At 41.1% G+C, this 27,143-nt stretch overlaps 2 protein-coding genes across 3 annotated transcripts in view; one reads left to right on the top strand and one right to left on the bottom strand.

Moving 5' to 3' along the window:
• Positions 1–27,143, bottom strand: part of CERCAM (cerebral endothelial cell adhesion molecule) — a 461,142-nt gene that overhangs the window by 55,469 nt on the left and 378,530 nt on the right. The gene's annotated exons all lie outside the window — the stretch shown is intronic.
• Positions 1,370–27,143, top strand: part of AK1 (adenylate kinase 1) — a 42,015-nt gene continuing 16,241 nt past the window's right edge. The window contains exons 1-3 of one of the 2 annotated variants that reach the window (XM_072429697.1): positions 1,370–1,489; positions 21,452–21,491; positions 26,614–26,649. In XM_072429697.1, coding sequence (XP_072285798.1) covers positions 21,485–21,491; positions 26,614–26,649 — 43 coding nt within the window. In that variant the 5' untranslated portion in view covers positions 1,370–1,489; positions 21,452–21,484. Of the gene's footprint in view, positions 1,490–21,451; positions 21,492–24,357; positions 24,484–26,613; positions 26,650–27,143 lie in introns of those variants that run through there. The other variant, XM_072429696.1, reaches the window with a different exon arrangement.

The raw sequence follows: 27,143 nt of genomic DNA, 5'->3' as shown, positions 1-27,143 counted from the left end.
AAAGTAACAAGCCGGCACACACTCCCACACGATTCTGCACCAGGAAGCAAGCTGCTGATCCCTGCCCTAACGTAGTTACCCGGCCATACAGTAGAAAAAAAGGTAAGTCAGTGAACAGATGGGGACAATCAATGGCACAGAGTGATCAGAAGGGGACAATCAATGGCACAAATGGCACATGAGTGATTTTCAACAATAAATGTGTACTGTAGTCTTCTTCATGGAAAAAGAAGACATCCCCCTGAAAATAAGACCTAGGGCGTATTTTGGCATTTCAAAAAATATAAGACAGTGCCTTATAATCGGGGAAACAGGGTAGTGAGAATATCTCACATTCCATGTATCATGTACTTGCAAATTGCACACTATTTAAAGCACAGTATACCACAGCACACTGTATACAGTATGAATGAGGCATTAGTTTGTTTCTATATACAGAGTGATAGAAGCATGTACTGTTATTATTCATTCTGTACACACCTATTCTACTCTCCTTTTTGTACATGTACTCTTCCTGTTGTGCACAGGATCTCTCTTGTCACTTTGTATTTTGTACATACTTCTATTACTCTATATGATATACTCTTCTGTACATACTTGTGTTACCATATATTATGTACACTATTCTGTCCCTCTGTGCACATGCTTTGCTTTGTATTCTCTACATACATACTGTTATTCCGTCTTCTGTACACACTTCTTTTTATTATGTATTCTGTACATACTTTTGTGACCATGTATTCTGCACACATATATATATCATGGCATTTTGTACATATTTCTGTTTCTCAAAATTTTGTACTTATCTCTTTCATTCACTATTCTGTATATAACAACTGTTACTCTATATTGTGTGTATGTCATGCTTTATTTTTTACATGTGGTACACTCTGTCCTAATACTCTTTATTACATGAGTCTGATACTATAGATTTTATTTTTGTATTTTGTTCTTTACTGTTTGTATTAAGTAGAAGTGTGCCCTGTTCTTCTATATACTACTCTGGCATTGTATCATGAAGAAGCACGTTACCAAAATACTTTTCTTGAAAAATGTTTTTACACATTTTCAAACAGTATTCTTTATGCAGTCTGTCTGCCCTCTTGGAATATTTCATAAGAAGACACAACCAGAATTATTTGCAGCTCTGCAGTTCACATGACAAGCATAGCATGCCATAACATTAATTTCTTAATATTAGCTACAACATTTTTGCCTTGCTATCTAGGAGAATGAATGGATCATTCAACCAGTGCAAAGCTTTTCAGTATTCCCCTCCTCTTTCCCCTCCTGTCCTCCTCACATCAGTATGCAGGTCACATCTTGGGAGACTGCTGTCCTTTACAGACTGTGATAATGCAGGGAGATCCTTCTCCCATCATGCACTACAGTAGGCAGCTATATATAGAGGCAGGAATAGACAGAGCAGCTGCCTCAAGACACCAATTCATCCCTGCCCCTTGGTCTCTCTTTGCCTAGGCACGAACAGGTCAGTACCCAAGCAGCAAGGACAGCTTGAGACGTGTCCATTTTAACATTGTACTTGCTAAAAGCATTTCAGAAATATATCCCAGAGTGCTTATACAGATCTTTTCTCATTTACAGCAAAGTATTATTTGTACTGCATAGTAGTTGCTGTGTATGAGCACATGAGTTGGTGACTTGTCCACCTGTTGCTCACAGCAATAGAATGGAATTTTGTTATGCAAATCTGTTGTGGGTGATGTATAAAGATATATATATATATATATATATATATTTATTTATTATTAGGGATGTTGGTTACTTTTTCTATGGTGCATGCACCATACAACAATGCTTTCAGTGATTCAGTCATCTAGTCATAAATAGCAGTTTGACTTAATTTTTTACATCTGAGACAAGTCAATGGGTTAAACCACAATTTCCAGCAGTTCTTTTTATGTGATTAGTTTTGTTCAAAAGACAGATATGGATGACTGTCCATCCAGTGTGCAGTACTAACAGCTTATTCACCACTCCTGAGACTGCAGGGAAATTGTATATAATTTAGATAATTAAAGGTATGTGAAGCCTAAACTTAAATGGAGCAAAGAAGGGTTACCTGAGTATTATTTGCTCTCTATGAAAGATTTCCCCTAACTTTGTGTTCCAGAGATGTAAACAGAAATAAGAAGAGATCTCCTAAATGGACATTTTTATCCTGCAGAGTTGTCTCTGGAATGAGTATCACCAATTATAGGATTGTCTGTATCCCTTCCCTTCTGTATCCAGTGCTAAAAAAAAGTTTCCTTTTCCTTTTTTAGGAAAAGAACCACCCAAAAGACATACTTTTGGTAACGCTTTTTGGTAAAAGCTAGCTGATGTTTCAAATGCTGCATTGGAGTTCCTGTTTCAAAACCAAGTGCTTCCAGGAGTCCTTAATTGAAAATGCAAATTGGGGACCCCCAGGGTCACCTACATAGCAAGAAGCATTGGGATGGGCCCCTAAATTATTGCCTACCTGTCATAAATCTTTAACTGTCATACTAAATTACCGTCTGCTTCTCCCCTTTGAATCCCAATTTCCCTAGAATGGTGGAGTGTTCAAAACTGAAAATGTAGGTGTAGTGTGGTACCCCCCCCCCCCCCCCTAAAATTTTTTTACTTGGCAAACGCACTGCGCACTTCTACCACTTGAACCCCAATTTATCTGCAATTGGAAGGTGTAGGAAACAGAAAATGTGTGCGGAACGTCTGTGGCTAACACCACCTAAAGGTTTATCTCTATGGTATCATTAGAACATCAAAAATTCTACCCATCAAAACAAAATTTGTGTTCAGGTACTGGTAGGGTACAGCTATGTGTAACAAGGCAATGTGTTTTGATGGGCACAGTTTATGTTGTAATGATGCCATAGAGATGAAAGTTTAGGAGGTGTTAGCCAAAGTGCACCCACTTTCAACTATAATTTTGTTTACCTGCACCTCTCTGTTCTAGAGAAATTAGGGTTCAAGGTAGGGAAGCAGATAGTTTGATGAGCAGAGTTTTTTTTTTTGTTCTAAAATATGCTAATGAAATTTTAGGGGGGTTTTACATGTGTCCCCCACTTGCACCTACATTTTTGGATTTACATTTTCCATTAAATTGGAGTTTAAAGAACAGAAACAGAAAGGACAGAACAGTATTACAATAATAGTTTTGTGAAAGGTAGGTATAAATTTAGGGGTCCCACCCCAATGCTCCCTGATATGTATGTGGCCCCTGGGGGTCCTTGATTCGCATTTTCAATTTTGGGCTCCTTGGTGCACTTTCTTATGAAACAGCAACCTCAAATGTTTAATATCCACAGGTTTTTAAACTCGTGATCCCTATTTCTTGAAAAAGTTTAAAGAAATTTTGGTCATTAGTAGCTATGAGGCTACCCTGTGTACCCTAAAATTCTCAAATCATTACAACCAACAATTTAGGAGATCTGAAAAATTGAACACGGTGAGTTGTTAGGCTGCAGAATGACAAGCAGACTTTACACACACACAGCTATCACACTGGGGGTGGATAATTTTCACAGGCATTTTTTTTTTTGCCCATAGAATTGTTCAGTGATGAGAGGAGGACATTGGCTGTTCTGCCTCCATCTGCCATCACATCACACTCTTAAAGCATCACCACATTTTAACATTATATAAAGGGTGACGTCCCCTTTTTTTATAAAAAAAATGTTTTATGTTTTTTGGGTGGAGGGCCCCTCCCCTTCTGTCTTTACTGCCATGGTGGTAAAGACTGTAGGGTAATTCCAAAGCCTCTTGGGGTATTTGTGTCACATATACCCAGTGACTGCAGGATGCCCCTTTTGCGCATCAAATAAATCAGCACTTGATGGAGCAGTGAGCGTTGGAAAGAAAGAAGAGGAGCAAGTGTGGGACTCATTGGGCTCAGTTTGCAGACAGATCAAGTGAATTTTTTTTTTTTTATCACAAAAGTTTTGCATTACCTAAATTTAGTGCTAGAAGGTGACATCTGGCAGAAGGTTGCATTTGCTGCGTTTACCCCTCACCTTCCTCTCATCAGGAACCACTGCTGCTTGTAAAACTGCTAGGCCTTAAAAAGCCCAGCACTTACCTCCTGTTACCAATCCAAGGTGCCTAGCAGTTTTTTAGTGCTAATGTGAACTAAGTCTAACTTGTTATGCCACAAAAATTACATCATTAAATATGGAACACTAGACAGATGGATTTAAACACACAGCACTGAACAGTTGGGGCATAATACAAAAACATGAAAAAATTGGACATTCTAACAACCCAGGCATTGGTAAGTTGGAACAAAGTATAGGGGGTAGGTAGAAAACACTGTTACAATATTAGAGGTTACTGGATACCTGTGGCCTAAATAACTTGGAGCACGAAATTTGCTGTCTTGCCCCGCCCACTTTTTTTTATCACCCGGCTACAGCTTCCCACCATCTGGCTGAAAATTTCTGGGGAGAACACTGATATTGCTTGATGATGACATAGCCAACCAGGGAACCTTTGTAATTCAAATATTTTTTTTTTGGGTTATCAATAGTTTATTTTGCCAAAATTGTAAACAGTCCTAGATACAAATGCAGAGCATAAAATAATATATGGAGTACAAAGCTGGGGTAGGGTGAGGGGATGATGGCTGGTAATCCCAAAGTTGGTCTTTAATGTCAACAGTCTACATAAAACACAGGCGAAAAAAAAATCACCTTACTGTGGGTAGAGTTGAATGTGGCACCCTTGCTGACCATGTAAGTTCCAGAATTGTTTTTGAGATCTAAGTGGCTTCTGCATCTAAAAGACCATGTTACTGCAATGAAGTTTAAGTAAAACAAAAACTCTTTACCTGATTTACCAGGACTGTAACATTGAAATAGATTTGAACCTTATATGAAAAAATGAGTACCTGTGTTTCGCCATCTCCAGAACATGCAACCATTGGGCAAAACAGAACCCAGAAAAAAAATCAGCTCCTAGATACAAAAGAATGTAAAAAAATCCCCAGTTTGCTCTGTGTAGATTTACCTGTCATTTATCCATAAAAGCATGGGGATCAGACAAAATCCTTGAGAGATCCATGCTCTGGAGTTTATACAATTTCTCCGGAAGTTTTAAAGAAAATTGGTTAAAGGGTTCTTCTTTAATTCGCTGCAACTCTGTCTTGAGTTTCCTTTTTTCAGGTATTGTTTACTTCGGTGATTTATATTAAAGAGTTGTTTTTCTTGGCCCTGCAGTGTTGTAGGATTTATTTATGATTGCTCTTTGTTTTAAAAAAAAATGTATATGTTTTTGACCCTGGAGCAAAGTCAAGTAGACAAATAAAATATGTTTAGAATTTTTCTATGTGGGCATTTAGCTCTTAAGGGGATCCAGCATTTCTTAATACAGATATCTGAATGCTTAGTAATGAGTAAGTATGACACAAAGAGATTTTTTTTATCTCTTAAGGTTTACAGAACTCTCCTAACAATGCTTAAGTATTTTTATTTTGGAAAGATTGCCCCATCTCAGGCATCATCTAGAATCAGCATCTATTTCCTGGACCAATATGCTGGCTCAGATATGACATAATCTGCAGTTGTGGACTGTATGACACAGATCAGCCCCTTTTGCAATCTCTTACCATGTGGCTGCTACAAAGTTTAAATAATGCAGTTTGATCACTTGGAAAGTGAAAATGTTTCCACCTGCTTGATGCAGAATAATACTATCATATTAGCCTGGGTACAGTCACTACACTGGAAAGCAATCATTGGTTTTTAATTATAAATGTTGGAGGTGTTTTGAAAACAAATACTATTTTCCGTAGTGAATTTATTCATTCACTTGTAAGGTTCCACCTTACGTAACCAAAGGCATGCTGCATTTTATTCTGACTATATTGTTACACAGAGTGTTAAATTATTTTGATTGCTGCAACTGTGAAAAGCTTTCCAAAGGAATGACATATGAAATGTGTGTATAACACCCCTAAAATACAATACATAGAAACTCATTAAAACTGCACGACTGTAGACTGAAAGGAAGGAAAAATAGGGCAAAACCTGCATGTTTTCACTTATGGTCTCTGTACAGTCTCATTTTGGTTGCTGGCAAATGCCCAATGGAAAAGTAAAGAAACCAGACACCTGCGTCTGTGTCATCAATCTATCACTAGCCTGATCAGTCTAACCAGCAAGACATTAGCTAGAGATGAAATAAGAGGACAACTGCTAAGAAGCAGTTGGGTGTTACATTTGGCACTTCTGCTGACAAGATCACTGATCTACTTTGGGTCTTAGGCTTTGTACACACACTAGATAATTGTCACCCGAGATATTCACCACCTATAGATTGGTAAACTGCAATATATTATAGAATATTCCAAAAATTAATATAAACGTCCTGTCCAGCTATCCTTAGGTTATATTTAGACTAGTGGTTAAAAACCATGTCTCTTACCACTCCTAAGCACCAAGTGGTTGCCATTGGATGTATAGAAGTGGAACCAAGTGCTAACCCCTGGGCTTTTTCGGGCATTAGCTTGTGGATGGAAGCAGTGCAACGGATGCTGTTCAACCTGCAGCAAAGTCAAATAGACTTTGAGGGTAAAGGGAGGACAGGAGGACAAAGCAAATAGAATATGGAATTCATTGAGAATTTTAGTATACAGACATTTAGCATATATATGGCTCTCTATGGCCTATTTATATATCTTTAGCCTGTTCTCTACTCCTTTGTTCGCTTCCTCTGTGCTTCCACTATAGCATAAACATGGATGCTTCCCTGAGTCAAGGGTCTGTGTTTATAGAACACATGCCAGAAGGCTGTCAGATCATTCTTGTATTTGTCTGTAGCCACCTTCAGTGACTTACTGGAACTTTATCTAACAGCTCTGGTGAACATGGCTATCAAGAATTACTGTAAAAACTTATCTATAGGGACTGTACATGGCATAAACCATAATGCAAGAGGTTAAACTAGAGCACTCTTGGTAAGGTGACACTATCTGGGGCCTGTTGATATCAGATTGTTTCACCTTTCAGGGTGACATTTTCAGCTTCCTTCTAAAAACACACCCTCTTGCATGTTCTATCAATCCATAAGACCAGGGGGTCAGTTCCATAATTCAGAAGAATAAAGATAGTCCTTAGGGCCATGCTAACCAGCAGAATGAGACTGTGAAGTAGACAGTCATTGGAAAAGTAGAGAGGTCAGGAATGAATGTGCAGCCATGACAATTTTTTCATATGGAGTTGATCTGCTGATCTCCTATCCAAGTCCTGGTTTCCCTCTTCTATCAAGCGCTGACCATAGCATCCAGCACAGCCATCTTTTTTTTTTTTTTTTTTTTGGGGGGGGTACTCACATTACCCAAACTTGCGCTGAACAGATGCAAAATGGGGTGACATGTTTTCCTGAAAATGTAAAAAAAAAAATGCCGATCTCATAGTACATAGTACATGCTTGAGATTAGCAATTTTTTACATTGTAGGAAAGCCCTGATGGTGGATGCCTGTTCGTGGTGCGAAGAAAGAGCAGCCCACAGCCACCTGGAACACATGATATATCTCGGGAAGCTTTCCAGAGAGTAATTTATTATTTAAAAAGAATTCATGTGTTTAACAGTTTTCTGTGCATGTGCTTAGAGTAAAACCGATCAAATGTTCAGTCATCTGTGCCAGATTATAGTAAAAGCAATTAGTGTACCACAAAATGTTGTAGCATAGATCTCCTGAGTCTTAAAGGGCCAGGCCAATATACATAGTAATATAGTTACACAGGGTAAAAAAAGATATGGGACCATCAAGTTTACAGGGAAATAACCCTATACCTGATATAACTTCTAGACATAGTTGATCCAGAGGAAGGCAAAAAACCCTTTTAAATCCTGGTTCAATTTCCTCCAACAGAGGAAAAAAATTCCTTCCTAATCCAGTAAGGCAATTGGATGTTCCGTGGATCAAAAGTCTCTGTTATCTTTACTTTAAAACTTTATAATACCCAGCAATAATCTGTGCTTCCAGAAAAGCATCCAGCTTTTTCTTAACGCAATCTATAGTCCATGCTGAAGCTACTTCTTGAGGCAGTCTATTCCACATTTTCACAGACTTTACTGGGAAGAATCCCTTCCCTATCCTGATATTAAGTTCCTTTTCCTCCAGACGCAAAGAGTGCCCTCTTGTCCTTTACAATAACCTTAACCCCCTCCCCTTGGTGGTATTCCCGAGTGTGGCTTCGAGTAAAAAAACATGCTGAAAGCGGCAACCCCGAGCCACACTCGGGGTGGCTAAAAACATAAAAAAAAACAGTTACCTGGTCCCATTGGCATCCTCTGGTGTCCTGCACGTCCTCTGGCTGCGTCCTCTTCTTCCGATCTACAGCCAGCGAGTCCACAGACGTTCCCGGTGATGCGGCTGGAAATTCAAATTATTTTGTATTGGATGCATGGTGTATTGGATAAATATATATATATATATATATATATATGCTACTGCACAGTTATATTACAGGTTTCAGTATTTTTAAATTTTTTTTTTAAAGTTTTTTAATACATTTATTAAATATTGGACATATTTTGGTGAGTTATGCCTAAGAATTACAGGCCTACAACGTAAAATAAATTTCCATGCAAAACATGGTACCCCTTTTGATGAAAAAATACTTACATATTTAGACCACCAGGGGGGGTAAAGTGAATAGTTGGGAAGAGAGTTCGCTATTTGGACCATTTATATATTTATAAAGGAAGGTCATATGCATTTTTTTATTGGTTTTAATTTATCACATACAAAAAAATAACTGCTTTAAAACTGTGTTCAAATTTAAAGGCATCAATACTCCATAACACGGAATTGGGAAAAGTGCACAATTATTAGGATAAAATAGAGACAGAAAACAAAGAGAGTAGTCTTAACAATAACAATAGTTCTGTTTCATGCACTGTATCATGTCATTTTCAAATATCTTTTCAAATCTGTGCATTAATCTTTATTCAACATTTTTAAACCTATCTGAAAGCAATAAGATAAAGCGTCTAATGGTCTCTGTACTAAAATGCTTCAATAAGGATAATGGCCCTGATTCATCAATGAAATCCGCGCTTGCTGGTCGCGCGTACTTACGCGCTTCCAGCGAGCCGGTTTCCCACGGTCTGGAGTCGAGTGCGCTCGTACACTCGCCTCCTCACTGCCAGCCGGATTCCTGCCTTGATAATAATGAGCAATAGGGGTCGTGAATCTGCCAATTAAGGCGATTAGATTTCAGCTGCGCAATTAAGCAGGATCTGTTAAGCTGTCACTGGTGAGATCATAGCAATTAATTAGCGCACACCTGCTCTCTGTTCTGTGCGTATCTACAGTCATTTACAGGTCAATTAGAATCTTTAATGCTTCATCTTCTTTTGGGTAAGTAATACTCTTTTAGGTTATATTGTACTCATTCACAAAATAATTAATTTATTGTTACATTTGTTGCACTGTTTTTATACTTTTTGGTTTGCTTTGCAACACTGCAAACTAATTGAGATCAAGCTGTATTGGAATAGGAAAACGACGCTGGAATAGGAAAACGACGCTGGATGTGCACAGCGGGACCATGGAGGTAAGGCTGTGACAAAAATACGGGCTTAACCATCCTAGCCATTTTTTTTTGCTCGTACGAAGGTCGGGCATAACGGCTAGGTGGTTAAATAGATTATTAATAAACTAATATAAGAAATAACGCACAGAGCAATGCACAAAATACGATAAACCATTAGAATAACTTTTCTTTGTTCAGCCTGCTCTGAGTGTAAATCTGATTGCTTGCTTTGTAGTTAACCTATTTGTTTAGTTTACCTATTTTATCTGGATTTGTATTCTTTATAATTAACTAGATCCAGCTTTTACATGGAGAAACACCCTGGCACTGACTCTGTGTCTGGACAGTATTTCTTTAATGGAAGTAAATTGTTATCTTTAGGGCTCATTTGACTCCTTTTTTTTTCCTTTAGCAGGATAATAAGATCTTTCTAATCCTTATGTAGCATGATATATGAGAATGAGACCCATTGAAATACTTATATACCTTTAAGATCGAGCAACCAAAACATAAATGACTAAATTGTTATTCCGTACCCTTTTTCATCCTGATTTTACCCACTGGCCTAGAGATACCTCTACCCTTGACCAATTCAACCAGCAAATACAAATATTCACCTTTTAAAAGTTTATATGTCTCAAACTCCCCTGAGGAAGCGACCTTGGCGAAACGTGTCAGGATTTAGAGACTCTTAGGACCTCTCCCTAGTCACGCCATCTTGTGTTCTGTGTGAAGGAGAGAAGCAGGGAGAGACATGGCTTGTGACAGGGACAGGTTAGGAGTCTTCTGTATATAAATATACACAGATATAGAAGTTTTTGATGCTACTTGTTCCTTTTTACCAAAGAAGCCAGTTTGCTACAGAAAAAGTTTTTTCCTACTCTCAAAAAAATGCAGATTTTTCAGTCTTTGATACCTCTTGCTATTTAGCAAAAATGCCAGTTTGCTACAGAAAAAAATCTGTCCTACTCTAAAAAAAAATACAGATATTACAGTCTGATACCACTTGCTATTTACCAAAAAAGCCTGTTAGCTATAGAAAAATTTCTGTCCTACTCTCAAAAAATACAGATATTTCAGCCTGATACCTCTTGCTATTTACCGTATTTTTCGGACCATAAGACGCACTTTTTTCCCCTCAGAAGTGGGGGGAAAAAGTCCCTGCGTCTTATGGTCCAAATGTATCCTCCCCAGCTGCTGTCCCGTCCCCCCTGTATAGCCCCCCCTCCGCCTTTTCTCCTGTCTCCTGTTCAGCGCGGCCAGAGTGACTGTGTCTCCTGTATCTTTTTAATGCACATAAAATATTTTAGGACACTATTTGTTTCAGAATCTTTTTTTTCTTCATTTCCCTTCTCTAAAAACTGGTGCGTTTTATGGTCCAGTGCGTCTTATGGTCCGAAAAATACGATACCAAAAAAGCCAGTTTGCTACAGAAAAAATTCTGTCCTACTAAATAAAAAATACAGATATTTCAGTGTTTGATACCTCTTGCTATTTACCAAAGAAGACTGTTTGGTAAAAAAAAAAATTCTGTCCTATTAAATAGAAAATAAAGATATTTCAGTGTTTGATACATTTTGCTAGTTGAAAACTTTAAAGAAAGGAGAGTAGGTTTTGCGAATTTTGAGGCCAAATTTAGGTACAAATGACATATAGCTTAAAATGCTTTATTTCAATATCAACACACAACCATATTTCAGCTTAAAAACATATTATTAAAAAATCTCCTCTGCTAGACACCAAATCAATGGGTTCTAGATTGTCGGCCCGAAAGCCCTGCAACATCTCCTCTTTATCTTGTCTCATAATGGACTGTCTGCTAGACTCCACCACGCTGTTTAGCATTTAAATTGTCAAAGCAGGTTCTTTTGACTCTGTTGTTATTCTTTTGTTTGGGAAGCTCTGATCTTATGTACACATGGATTATTGAGGAATAATAGGTTTTCACTTTGGAGACATATGCGCTGGTTATTGCCTCCCTTTGCTTAACGGTTAAAACATTTACCGGTCACGAGATGCTAGAACTGATGTAGGCAATCTTATCTCCTGAAACAGTCCTGAAGAAGCCAATCTTTTATTCTGCGAAACGCGTCGACAATCTAGAACCCATTGATTTGGTGTCTAGCACAGGAGATATTGTTTTTATGATATGTTTTTAAGCTGAAATATGGTTGTTATATGTATGATATTGAAATAAAGCATTTTAATCTATATGTCATTTGTACCTTAATTTGGCCTTAAAAGTACCAAAACCTACTCTCTTTTCTTTAACCCCCCTAGCGGTAATCCCGAGTGTGACTCGGGGTGGATTCCACTTGCAAAAAGCGGTACTCCCGAGTCACACTCGATGTAAGTTTAGAAACCCCCCTTACCTGCCTCCCTTGCCCCAGCGGCGATCTAATGACACCACTCTGATGCTGGGACGTTTCTGAATTAGGGGGCGTGGCCAGGTGGGAAATTTAAAAGCAGATTACCGAGTAATCTGCTTTTAAATACCACCTAGGGTCCCGGCCACGCCGCTGCTCTCATCACATCTTCCGAGTATTTAGGGGGTGTGGCCGGGCGGGAAATTTAAAAGCAAGTTACAATGTAATCTGCTTTTAAATGGTTTTTACAGTAAAAACACTACACATCATATAATAAAAATAAAAGTACATATTTTAGTGCACCAAACATCATTGCCCAGTGCCCTGATTTACATTTTGCCCACTTATCTCTGACCTTTTGTAATTTTTTGATAAATAATTTTTTTTGATAAATTACTCTGTTGTGGTCTAATATTTCATTATTTTTTATAATTATTATTTATAATTATTTATTATATTAAAATGTATGATTATAATATAATAAATAATTATAATTGTCATACCTTGGAGTCAATCCTAAGAATTACAGGCCCTCAATATAAACCAAAAAAAAAAAAAATAGGATCACTTTTTGCATCAAAAAACTGACAGAATTAGAACACTAGGGGGGTTTATGTTTTCAAAAAATGGGGATGTGGCCTATTGGCAATTTGACTAATTGAGGAAATCTCACCTTACTATAACCTCTTGCTCTTACTATATATAAAAAATACAGACCGCCAGAGAACTCTTGTCCCCTTTGCACAGAGAGGTTGAGGCTTGGCTGACACCCTCCCGGCTCACAACAGGCAACGTAGTGTGCGATACCAGGGCCAACCTTGTAGCCGTGCTGCGCATGGGCCACATAACACATGTGCCCTGCTTTGCTCACATACTGAACCTGGTAGTGCAGAAGTTTCTCCTCATGTACCCAGGACTGCAGGACTTACTGAGACAGGCTCGATCCATCTGCAGCCATGAACGCCGATCCCCTACTGCCGCGGTGGCGCTTAGCAAGATCCAGCGCCAACAGAGACTGCCACCGCATAGACTAATTTGTGACACTGTGACTAGATGGAATTCCACCCTGCACATGCTCCAGTGTCTGTGTGAGCAGAAGCTAGCTATCTGTCATTACTTGGTCAGCGTGGTGCATGAAGGCAATGGGGCCCTTGGTACAGCCACACAACTGAGCTATTTTACCAGTCACCAGTGGCTGCAGATGGAGATGCTGTGCAAGGTACTGGCCCCCTTTGAGTATGTCACAAATGTGAGTCAGGAGAGGTCAGGCTGCAACAATGTCATACCCATCATCTTTCTGCTTGATAATACCCTGTGTGGCCTGATGGAAAGTGGTGATGGGAGAGGAGGGGAAGAAATGGGGGAGGAGGATGAGGGTGACATTACACTCCATAGCGCACAGCCAGCATCAGGAGGAGCAAGAAGAGACACTGGCCAACATCAGGATTTTCAGGAGGAGGAGGATGATTATGATGATGATGATGAGGGAGACCATGTTGTGGCTGCTGGACAGGACCCGTCCAACCTGCCTTTGTGCTGTCACACCCCAGGCTTTGTGTGGGCAATTGAACAACAGGAAGTGCTGCAGACTGAAGAGGAGAAGGTGGGTGATGAGGAGGAAGCTGTTTTGGCGCCTACTGAGGGACAGGAGGAGGATGAGCCCAGGGAACCCCTTTCATATGGGCGTCCACATGTTGCAATGTCTACAGAGGATCCTCCACATTTGCAGCATCAAAAACCAGGATGATTACTGATCCACCCTTCTGGATCAGCGCTACAATGACAAAATGTCACAGTTTCCACCCAACCCGGCGCAAGAGAAAGAAAAGGTGACCGGCCTGAGCAGAATACTATGCAACCGGCTGTGTGAGGAGTTCCATGCACCACATTTCACACAGGAAGCTCAGGCGGACACTGCCTCCACCACATCCCCCTGTAGCAGTGGCAGCAGCAGTAGTGGCAGCAGGCCGCACACATTCAAAAGTCTAGGCCAAGGCAGGGGGGATTTTCTGGATGCCTGGCGAAAACCTGATGCAGCCACCTCAAACAAGTGAAGTGCAGGGGCAAAACCATCAAGAATGGAAGAAGCGCATGGTGCATGGTTACGATGCCTGTCCTGACAGTAGTGACTAGTGTTGATGTTCAGGTTGTCCCTATATTCGACCTGAATATGGCTTTTTGAATTTGGATTTTCCCGACCCGAAAAACACGGGATTCGACAGCAAAAATTCGGGAAAAAAAAGTTTAAAAAAAAAAATTAATCCTAAATTAATTTATTTGTATGTGTTTTTATTTTAACTTGTTCTTTTTTATTTTTTACAGGTTATCCAACAATGACATTATGAATCATAATGTCATTGTGGGATTCCCGGACCGTGGGAACTTTGCAGTCACAGCTAAGTGAAAGCACGTGCCTTCAATTAGCTGTAACCCCAAGCAATACCAGGGCAATAGAGGTTGAATGGAGATACGTATGGGAAATAGGAAACCCTGATGACAGCTCAGGCATCATCAGGATTTCCCTTTCAATAGTGTTATGTATCTTTTTATAATGTATCTTTTTATGTATCCTTTTACAATGTATCTTTTTACAATGTATCTTTTTATGTATCCTTTTATAATGTATCTTTTTATGTATCCTTTTATAATGTATCTTTTTATGTATCCTTTTATAATGTATCTTTTTACATTTGTTTGGAGACTGTAGAAGCTCTACACAGTGCTTAAAAAAAACACATTTTTCCTCCCATTGACTTTTATGGTGTTTGACTTTGACATTCGACCACCCGAATTTTTTTGCTCTATTTGAGCGAATAGCTGCCGAATCGAATAGTGAGCTATTCGACCAACACTATTAGTGACGCCAATAATTTTTGGGTCAACAGGCTTGAAATCTGCCCGCAGTTGGCACAATATGCCATGAAGCTTCTTTTGTGCTCGGCATCCAGTGTTCTGTCTGAATGAACCTTCAGTGCTCCTGGCGGAGTGGTCACGGGCAACCGATCATGACTGTCGCCAGCAAATGTCAATCGCCTCACCTTTTTGAAAATAAACGAAAGGTTGGTTACTAACAACCATCATATACCCACTGCAGATGTCACTGGTTGACTGACACAAGTACTCACTGGCCAACTAAGATGTCTCTGTGAACCAACATTGCTCCTGTGCTGAGTCTGTAGCTGCCTATCACCAACACCCTGTCAGCTGAGCCTGCCTTTGTCTAATTTTTCAGCTAAGTATTGTAAGATTGAGGGTTCGCATTCATGTCCTCCACTTCATGATGCAATCTAGCAATATCGTCTATCTTCCTACCGCTTCCGGCACCACACCACAGCAACAGTGCTGGTGCACAAAACATCTTGGTTTGGCCCTTCACAAATTTCAGATATTTGTATTACACACTTCTGGGTAGCATTGACGATGGACTACACCCAGCTCTAGATGCCAGGTACCAATGCGGTCCCTGCTCCTTCTCAGGGCACACTGCCTCCTCCTCCTGCTGTTGCTGCTGATGCCTGTCAGTACTCCATTCACTTAAATTGTGGTACACACTTCTGAGTGGGTGGCATTGTCAATGCACTACACCCAGCTCTAGATGCCAGTTACCAATGTGGTCCATGCTCTATCTCAGGGCCCACCATCTCCTCCTCCTCGTGCTGCAGCTGCTGCTTCCGCCTGTCAGTACTCTATTCACTAAAATTGTACACTTCTGGGTGGCATTGACAATGCACTACACCCAGCTCTAGATACCAGTTACCAATGCGGTCCCTGCTACGTCTCTGTTAAAGGGCCCACCACCTCCTCCTTCTGATGTTGCTGCTGCCGCCTGCCATTGCTCTCCCTGCTACGTCTCTGTTAAAGGGCCCACCACCTCCTCCTTCTGATGTTGCTGCTGCCGCCTGCCATTGCTCCATTCACTAAAATTGTATTACACATTTCAGGGAGGGTGGCATTGTCAATGTACTACACCCATCTCTAGATGCCAGTTACCAATGAGTTCCCGGCTCTGTCTCAGGGCCCACCGCCTCTTCCTGCTGTTGCTGCCGCCTGTTAGTAGTCCATTGACTAAAATTGTATTACACACTTCAGGGTGGGTGCCATTGTCAATGTACTACACCCATCTCTAGATGCCAGTTACCAATGCGGTTCACGCTCTGTCCCAGGGCCCACCGCCTCCTCCTCCTGCTGCTGCTACCTGTCAGTACTCCATCCACTAAAATTGTACATTTCTGGGTGGCATTGACGATGCACTACACCCAGCTCTAGATGCCAGTTACCAATGCGGTCCCTGCTCCGTCTCAGAGCCCACCACCTCCTCCTACTGCTGTTGCTGCTGCTGCCTGTCAGTACTCCATTCACTAAAATTGTATTACACACTTATGGGTGGGTGGCGTTGTCAATGCACTACACCCAGCTCTAGATGCCAGCTACCAATGTGTTCCCCGCTGTGTCTAAGGGCCCATCATCTCCTGCTCCTTGTGCTGCTGCTGCCGCCTGTCAGTATTCCATTCACTAAAATTGTACACTTCTGGGTGGAATTGGTGATGCACTACATCCAGCTCTAGATGCCAGTTACCAATGCGGTCCACGCTCCATCTCGGGGCCCACCGCCTCCTCCTGCTGCTGCCATCTATCAATGCTCCATTCACTAAAATTGTACTCTTCTGGGTGGCATTGATGATGCACTACACCCAGCTCTAGATGCCAGATACCAATGCGGTCCATGCACTGTCTCAGGGCCCGCCGCCTCCTCCTCCTGCTGTTGCTGCTGCCACCTGTCAGTAGTCCATTCACTAAAAATGTATTACACATTTTAGGGTGGGTGGCATTGTCAATGCACTAAACCCGCTCTAGATGCAAGTTACCAATATAGTCCCCGCTCCATCTCAGGGCCCACTGCCTCATCCTCCTCTTGTTCCTGCCGCCTGTCAGTACTCCATTTACTAAAATTGTACACTTCTGGGTGGCATTGATGATGCAGTACACCCAGCTGTAGATGCCATTTACCAATGCGGTCCATGCTTCTTCTCAGGGCCCACCGCCTCCTCCTGCTGCCGCCTGTCAGTCCTCCATTCACTAAAACTGTACACTTCTGGGTGGAATTGGTGATGCACTACACCCAGCCCCGGATGCTAGTTTCCAATGCGGTCCACGCTCCATCTCCGGGCCCACCGCCTCCTCCTGCTGCTGCTGCCGCCTCTCAGTGCTCCATTCACTAAAATTGTACACTTCCAGGTGGCATTGACGATGCACTACACCCAGCTCTAGATGCCAGTTACCAATGCGGTCCACACTCCGTCTCAGGGCCCACCGCCTCCTGCTGCTGTTGCTGCTGCCGCCAGTCAGTACTCTATTCACTAAAATTGTATTACACACTTTAGGGTGGGTGGCATTGTCAATGCACTACACCCAGCTCTAGATGCCAATTACCAATACGGTCCCCGCTCCATCTTAGGGCCCAACGCCTCCTCCTGCTTCTGCTACCGCCTCTCAGTGCTCCATACACTAAAATTGTACACTTCTGGGTGACATTGATGATGCAGTACACCCAGCTCTACATGCCAGGTACCAATGCAGTCAACTCCCCGTCTCAGGGCCCACCACCTCCTCCTCCTGCTGCTGGTGCCACCTGTCAGTACTCTATTCACTAAAATTGTACATTTATGGGTGGCATTGATGATGCACTACACCCAGGTCTAGATGCCAGTTACTAATGCGGTCCATGCTCCATCTCAGGGCCCACCACCTCCTCCTCCTGCTGCTGCTGCCACCTGTCAGTATTCTCTTCACTAAAATTGTACACTTATGGGTGGCATTGATGATGCACTACACCCAGCTCTAGATGCCAGTTACCTATACGGTCCCTGCTCCTTCTCAGAGCCCACTGCCTCCTCCTCCTGTTGTTGCTGCTGCCTGTCAGTACTCCATTTACTAAAATTGTACACTTCTGGGTGGCATTGATGATGCACTACAACCAGCTCCAGATGCCAGTTACGAATGCGGTCCATGCTCCATCTCAGGGCCCACCGCCTCCTCCTGCTGCTGCTGCCGCCTGTCAGTGCTCCATTCACTAAAATTGTACACTTCCAGGTGGCATTGATGATGCACTACACCCAGCTCTAGATGCCAGTTACCAATGCGGTCCACACTCCGTCTCAGGGCCCACCTCCTCCTCCTGCTGTTGCTGCTGCCGCTTGTCAGTACTCCATTCACTAAAATTGTATTACACACTTTTGGGTGGGTGGCATTGTCAATGCACTACATCCAGCTCTAGATGCCAGTTACCAATGTGGTCCATGCTCTGTCCCAGGGCCCACCGCTTCCTCCTGTTGCTCCTGCTGCCGCCTGTCAGTACTCCATTCACTAAAATTGAACACTTCTGGGTGGCATTGTCGATGCAGTACACCCAGTCCTAGATGCCAGTTTATCAATGCGGTTCCCGCTCCATCTCAGGGCCCCAGCGCCTCCTCCTGTTGTTGCTGCTGCCGCCAGTCAGTACTCCATTCACTAAAATTGTATTACACACTTTAGGGTGGGTGGCATTGTCAATGCACTACACCCAGCTCTAGATGCAAATTACCAATACAGTCCCCGCTCCATCTCAGGGCCCACCGCCTAATCCTCCTGTTGTTGCTGCCGCCTGTCAGTACTCTATTTACTAAAATTGTACACTTCTGTGTGGCATTGACGATGCACTACACCCAGCTCTAGATGCCAGTTACCAATGCGGTTCACGCTCCATCCTCGGGCCCACCACCTCCTCCTGCTGCTGCTGCTGCCTGTCTGTGCTCCATTCACTAAAATTGTACACTTCTGGGTGGCATTGATGATGCACTACACCCAGCTCTAGATGCCAGTTACCAATGCAGTCCACGCTCCGTCTCAGGGCCCCAGGGCCTCCTCCTCCTGTTAATGCTGCTGCCGCCAGTCAGTACTCCATTCACTAAAATTGTATTTCACACTTTAGGGTGGGTGGCATTGTCAATGCACCACACCCAGCTCTAGATGCAAGTTACCAATACAGTCCCTGCTCCATCTCAGGGCCCACCGCCTAACTCTCCTGTTGTTGCGGCCCCCTGTCAGTACTCCATTTACTAAAATTGTACACTTCTAGGTGGCATTGACGATGCACTACACCCAACTGTAGATGCCAGTTACCAATGCGGTCCCCGCACCTTCTCAGGGCCCACCGCTTCTTCTTCCTCCTGCTGTTGCTGCTACCTCCTGTCAGTTATCCATTCACTTCTGGGTGGCATTGATGCACTACACCCAGCTCTGGATGCTAGTTACCAATGCGGTTCATGCTCCATCTGAGGGTCCAAAGCCTCCTCCTGCTTCTGCTGCCGCCTGTCTGTCAGTACTCCATTCACTAAAATTTTACACTACTGGGTGGCATTGATGATGCACTACACCCAGTTCTAGATGCCAGTTACCAATGTGGTCCATGCTCCATCTCAGGGCCACCGCCTCCTCCTGGTGCTACTGCTGCCGCCTGTCATTGCTCCATTCACTAAAGTTGTACACTTCCAGGTGGCGTTGATGATGCACTACACAAAGCTCTAGATGCCTTTATTTCCCTAGCTAGATGCTCTTTATTTCTCTAATGGTTGAACTTGATGGACGTATGTCTTTTTTCAACCTAACCTACTATGTAAATATGTAACGATGCCAGTTACCAATGCGGTCACCGCTCCTTCTCAGGGCCCACCGCCTCCTCCCCCTGCAGTTGCTGCTGCAGTAATCCATTCACTAAAATTGTGTTACACACTTGTGGGTGGGTGGCATTGACGATGCAATATACCCAGCTCTTCATGACACTTACCAATGCGGTCTCCCTGGCGATAGCTGACCAGAGGCCACACACTGCTACTGCTTTCGCTGACCCACGTTCCATCTCTGGTCCTCCATCCTTTTGCCCAATGTCACCCCGCTACTTGTCCGCAACTTTATAGGTGGTATTCCTAACACATGTCATCCAGGTCATGATGCCAGCTATCAATTAATATTAATATTAATAAACAGGATTTTTTATTATGCAGCTATATAAATAGTGGTGCGTACATTAAATAGCAATGCATTCTTCTGCTGTTTTGACAGCAGAGACTGTTGCTAGTGGGTTGAGTTCACCCTTTCTCAATGTCCTAATGTTTATGCTGCCTTCTGGATGCTGTCCATCACGCAAAAATCCTATTTGCCTGCTGTCACTTTACCTGCCATTTTCTGGAAAACCACAAGCTTTTTTGGAACTTTTGTATTTGTCCTTTGTTGCCACTGTTCTCCTACACATACCTAGCAAATTTGGTGGTTCTAACATCTATAGTGGCATTGCTAATAATGTTTAAATTCGGCCCATTGGCTTTAATAAAATTCATGAAATTGATTCGCCAAAATTGCGCGGACCCATCGGAAGTTCGAGGAAATTTTCACTAGACTGTCGAAGGTCCTCTTGCTCATCCCCAGTATCAAGTTATAAGCTAACTTGATATATAGTAGGGGAAGGCTACAGTTCATGCTATAATGTACCTACTGCACAGCAAAATTAAACATTATGACAGGCTTTCCTTAATTGCAACACTTATCTTATCTTTTTTGGACTGGTGTTAGTCCTATGTTCGAAATAAATTAAATTTAATTTTAATTAAATGTTATTTAGTTCAAAATGATACATACAAAGTGTTTCATAGTGAAAAGTTACCTTGTTTTTGCCTACATAAGGTCAGCTTTAAAGTATCAGTTTACCTAATTGTATCCCCACCACAACTCAGGACTGTGTTTGCCCACTTGGGAGTTTTGAGTGTTCTTCTATTCATTAGAATATAAAAAAAATTTAGAAAACCAGAGAATTAGGATATAAATATGAGATATAGAATGCTATTATATTTACCAAAGGTTGAAATTGTAGATATGTTGGAGTGATGACGTATGAAATATGCATGTACCTGATCACAAAGCCTGCAATATAACTTTTATATTAAAAAATCTAGTTACACATCCACATTTTGGCATTTTGGCCTGCAAGGGTTAACCACAACAGACATCAGGGAAACAAGGTAACTGATGAAAATATTATCTCCAGTGAGATGTCATATCTTGCCTCAAGCGCTGGGGAGGAAATTAAATGTATTTCCCTATACACTCTGATTCCAGTTATGTATGCAGATTCTAGTGTCTGTCAAACTGCAAACTGCACCTAGTAAATTCTGTGGTAGACAGAATGGTTTCAGAATGACAGTAAGTAGCTACCCTACCTTTCACAAGTGATTGCAGCCATTAGGCTTGGAGCTTACACTGCTCTCAAGACTCTCACCCCATCCTAATATAATAGCATGGGTACCTGAGCCGCCGACTATTAAACATCAGCATTGTCCCATGGACCTTCTTTAGGACCCGCGGTGACCTAATAACATTGGTGCATGGCTCTGAAATGCTTGTATTTGGGCCTCCCATTTCATATTTTGTCAGGGCCCCTATGTTGTACAAAACCATCCCTGCTAACTGGTAACCTGTAAAAATATCTTAAAATCTCTTTTTTCTCTTTCTAGGCAGAAGTTTCATTCAGCCCAAATCTTAAGGAAATGGCAGGTAAGACCCTAGATATCCTCTGCACTCTCTTTTTCTGACTAGCAATCTGTACCAGTTTGAGCTTTTGGCAGCCTCTCTGTGACGCTGATACCACAATATGTTCTGCAACCACAGTACAAAGGAAGAGGAGTAACCTTATACTAGAAGGTGAACATTAATGTCAATGGCAGAAAACATGTTGGTATGGTATAGTTTTCATTTATAATGTTATCAAAGCTTAGTTTAGTGGAATGTTGCTGGTTCTGGTGTGGTTTTGCTTCCTCACATCCATTAACCACTGTCCTGGTTGAGACACTACATGTAGTGTTTTATCCATGGCCACCCATGGGGACAGTAGTAAGTGGTTTAGTACCACCCGCTTCGGCCTGCTATGCAGACCACAAAATGGAAGTTGTGAAGCACACATTTTATTGATGTGAAGATATTTTTTGAGAATCATAACCAGTATGAAATCTCATTCAAATGTTCTTCTGATGAAGCACACTTTGCAGATGCTTCAAGAATGGAGAAATGAGATATGTTGTGATACAAAAGAAAAAACAGAATTTCTCTGTGTGTAAAGTCTTATTGGAGACATACTAAGTGATTGTTAAATGTGGTTGTTTTTATACATTTATTTTTTTTACTAAATAGTTTTGTATGTATTCATTATATTGAATTATATGAAGTATAAAAAAGCAGCTAAAGGAAATCCTTTAGTTTTGCAGAAAAAAAATAGATGTGAATGGGGTGCGGTACTAACATTCACAAATCCTACCTTGAAATTGATCTAACTTCCCATAGCACCAGCCAAGTTACAATTTTCAAATGAACCAAGTAAATGCTGACACTCTGCTCTGGTTTTTGCAAATCCCTTCCACTGCACATCGCTGGAATTCTTTCACCCTGAAATGTTTAATAGATCCACAAAAAGAATATCACTGTAGATGTCAATTCTAGGTTACTTTAAATACCTATAAAGTCTACAAAATGAGTGCAATGTACAGTCAAAAAAACTTGCAAATTATGCAGCAGCAGTTGTTTTAAGGTTACGCCCAAAACCTAGTTATTTCAGTCAGAATGTTGGCCTTTAAACCAAAAGGAATGTTATTAGCAATATATTCTCTCATGGAGCGACCTAACTCTATTTGGAGATGGCTAAGTATATGTTGCAGGAACATGTGTTGATAGAGTAAGTGCCTGTGCTGCCCATAGCAACTAGATCACAAATGTCTCTAACGTAGACTGCAAAATGAATAGGACAAATATATTACAGAAGCAACACAGATATCTGCAATAATCAAGCTTCTGTTATATTTAGAGTCGACTGAGGTGACTTGTGCCAAAATTATTAAAAATATCTGAAGGGGATCTTGTATATTGTCTTTTGCCCTCCATATCTAAAATCCACTATACCAGACAAGATTTTTTTTTACTTCAATAAAATGGTAAAGATGAGGGTTCTGAGGCAACATTTTTTCTGCTTTGCATTGCGTTTTTTATTTATTTATTTTTTGGACACAGCATGTCTGAATGTGTTTGAGTGGCAGGGGAAATAGATCAAACATAGTCTTATTATGTGAAATGCTGCATTTCACATTTAGTTCTAGGCATTTGAGCAGTGGTAAATTTAAATAGAGCTGGGTGCATTTATAAAGAACACCTGTGTTCATGAGCTCTTTAAGGTGGAACTTTTAGCACAAAAAAATTACACTTTATATGTAAATCCATCAATCCCATTGCAAACTGAGACTGTCACCTTTGTTGCCCTGACGGGACAGTGGGCACCACCATCTTCTTCTGACTTCTACCTACATCACCCACACTTGCACTGCGTACACGAAGGATTGGGTGATGCATCCTCCTAAAGATGTTAAAAAAAAAAAAGGCTGACCCCACTGTGCATGCATGAGATCCACATTTTTTTACATTCCAGGAAACCTGCTTCTGGCGCATGCACAATATCCGGCTTGCACAGAAGGAGCAGCTTGCAGATTCTTTTGATGTGTGATGTATGTATGTATCCCAGAAAGCCACGGTTTTCCCCTTCAGATGGAAAAAGAAGGGTCCTCCCTAAAAAAGTAAAAACATGTTTCCAATATATAGAAGGGTAAAAGCCATCCCTTTATACAATGCTAAAAATGCATTGATGGGTAGGCTTTAAGATATGTACAGACATCAAATTTTGTAACTAGAAAACCACATTCTATGATCATTTCCAGCAACATTAAAGTTAACAAAGTGAACAAGTGAGAAGGATGGGCAGGAGGCACCCTTATGCACAATGCATTCTCCTACATTAATAGCAGTCACTCATTTAGAAATGCACCACATATAAGGCTGCCATCTGGCCAGTATTTTAGCAGTAAAAATTGGACTTGTTGCTATAGTTACAATACAATACTATACTATAGTTGCTATTGCTTGTTGCTGATATTTTCCCCTTTTTTTACCTTGGCAGAATGTTAATTGATGTAGGCCCGTTTTACAGATGTTAGATTTTCATTTGTTTCTAATATAATAATTTGTCATGGAAAATAATAATGTAGCTTTAGAAAGCAGTACATATGACATAGGAGGTAAATTATTCTCATCTGAAGCACAGTCTTACTGCACGTTGCTACCTGACGCCTAATTGTTGTGCTTTGTCTGTGTTTGTTAAATAAAGGTGTTTAGTGACAGGTTAATTGGCTGGAGACACTGTTAGTGTTTGTTGTTACTGTTAACTTCACCAGTTAGATAGTGTGTTAGCAGATATCTCCATGGTGACGGGCTGGGTGCCATTGACCACAAGAACCAGCCCCCAGAGAGGAGGAGAACAGTTGCCAGAACAGTAGAAAAACTATCAATCTTTTCTGTACTCTTAAAGCACCGTCAAATCTGACCAGGCCACTAGCATCTGTACAGCTCACAAAATATACAGGATCTACCAGGACTTATCACAGTGTAAAAATGGGAGCGGTTTGCACATTCTGTAGAAGATCCAAAACTGCTAACGAGGGTTCCAGAACGGGTAAACAATGATAAAGCAGATGTGCTGTCTTGAGCAGGGGGACCTTGCGGGCTCTGCAAGATTTCAGGCCTTCACGACACAATGTGTTACCAATTGTTTTCTTGGTCCCAGCTGCTCTGAGATCATTGACAAGTTCCCCCTGTGTAGTTCTGGGCTGCTTTGTCACCGTTCTCATGATCATTGCAACTCTACATGCATGGAGCCCCAGACCGAGGGAGATTGACAGTTATTTTGTGTTTCTTCCATTTGCGAATTATCGCACCAACTATTATCACCTTCTCACCAAGCTGCTTGACGATAGTCTTGTAGCCCAGTCCAGCCTTGTGTAGGTCTACAATCTTGTCCCTGACATCCTTAGACAGCTCTTTGGTTTTGGCCATGGCGGCTTTGGAATTCGGTTTGGAATCTGATTGATTGCTTCTGTAGACAGGTGTCTTTTAAATCTAATTTAAACATTGAGCAAAATAATTACTATGTAAGCATATGTGATCATAATTTTAATATTGATCTGGTGATACCTTGCAAAGTGTCTTTGGAAAGGGCTCAATTTCAGCCAATAGCAATACTTTGTGTTACCAAGTACCGAGATGCAATTAAGACATCAAGAGGCAATAGGCAATAAAGAGGCATAAAGATGTCAACCGCTCCCCTAGGTGTCCAACACTCAGAATTTAATGTTTTCTGTAATAGAGCAAAGAATAACAAGAAATCACTGTGGAGATAAGTATCCACTGATCAGTGAAATCTTTCTGCATAGTTGATGTTACTCACTTCTGAATATGGACAGGGTTTCTTTAAATTGTCATAGAGTTTTTGCTTGAGTCAAATGTCAAAACCTGAAGTTTGACTCTTGCTTTGTAACTCTCCGACCTGTCTTCTTTAATATATATATATATATATATATATATATATATATAAATATATATACATACATACAATATATATATATGTTAACTGTCTTTAAAAGCTGTCTCTAAGCTGCTAAGGAATCATCTCAGTCTTGAAGTCACCCGCTGGCTGATTATCAGGAGGTCATTTATAGGCTTGTTGTACATCTGTGGCATGGTCATGGAACCTAAACAGTTGGCTGAGCCATGGATATTGCATCTATTTGGGCATGCATAATCAGTTTATGTTTGGCATATACCATTGTGGTCAGTGTAAACCCCCCCCCCGGAATGACTAGGTGTGTGTTACAAGCCATGCAAAGCAACACTTTAATGGTTACTCCACCAGATACACATATTTACTTTCCTTCACTCCACCAATCAAAATTAGCTGTCAGGAACAGACAGGAACTATACCTCAGATGTATACCTCACCTTGAGAGTTTTTGCAGGGTAGAGGTAGAGCATTCTCTCCCCACCCCTATGCTGACCCCCTATGGGGGTTGACTGGTTGACTGCGCTTACAAACACTAGTCACTGGCACATTGCAACAATGAGTCACATATTTCTCTATACCCAGAATATTGTGTACCATTCTTTTATCTGTCCAAGTTACAAAGAAGAAAAAATGCAACTGGTGGGGCAAACACTAAAACCTTGCATGGACAAGCCACAAGTTTGTTTTAAGAATCCCCAGCTGCATAGCGTGATTGAAACACATTCATCTTGTTTTCCAAAAACAACCAGTCAGAACACGAGGACACACAGTTCCCATCAATGATATTGAACCTAATAATATTTGACTGTGAACAGCATCTAAATCAAAAAGTCTGTATTGAGTGTGCAGGTTGCCATTCTTCACCACCTTCTGAATGTGCTGGGTATCTGGCTGTCTTTGGTTGCAATCTATTCTAAGTTAGAAATCCAGATCATCTTATTTGTACCAGGTCAGTGATTCAAAGTATTACATTTATTGTAACTTTGTGACCACAAGGCAGCAAGGATTCTCAGAAGAGGTACCAAACTAAACATCTTAACTTTGGGTTTCCTTTATTAAAACAAAGTTTTGATTTACATCAACCAATAAGATGTTGGAATACATTCTCCTATCGACAATTCAATAATGCCTGTAATTTGGTGTTGGGTTTTGGGTTTGGGTTTTCCTCTCTAGTACCTTACATACAAGTTTAGTTTCTGTGCCATCCAGCTTTCTAATAAATGTATTTTTGTTTTGTCCCACCAGAAAAACTTAAGAACAGCAAGATCATCTTTGTGGTTGGTGAGTATGAACAGAATTTTTTTTACCCGTGTGGCAGGATTTCAGGATCAGGATGTAAGGGGAAACCCTTAATAAATGAGGACATATCCCCATTGTCACTAGAACAGGTGTTCCTATGAGAAGAATTCCCATTTTCCCTGTTCCAATGACAAAAAAACTGGTAAAGGTTCTAGCACTTTCTTTCTAAATCCAAATAGAGAAATAAATTATTAAGAATAAGAAAAACAGATTGAACCATCACTATAAGGCTCAGTTCACACTAACATATTTTCAATCCAGCCCTAAATATAGTTATCATTGAAATGAATAGGTTTCTCCTTTTTGTTACTCATGGTAGCATTTCCAGTTGGTTTATTAGATTCACATGCAGCATCCAAAGGCAGTTCACTGCTCCAACTATGCCCATAGATTTGAGTTTGAACCACTTTTGCAAGCAGTTTCAGCTGTTCAGGTGGAGGACTGGAAATGGAATGAAAAGTGAAAAAAGCTTTGCA

Source organism: Pyxicephalus adspersus, chromosome Z (assembly GCF_032062135.1).
Source record: "Pyxicephalus adspersus chromosome Z, UCB_Pads_2.0, whole genome shotgun sequence".
In the NCBI taxonomy this organism is placed as follows: Eukaryota; Metazoa; Chordata; class Amphibia; order Anura; family Pyxicephalidae; genus Pyxicephalus; species Pyxicephalus adspersus.
This window is presented reverse-complemented; position numbering and strand designations above follow the sequence as displayed.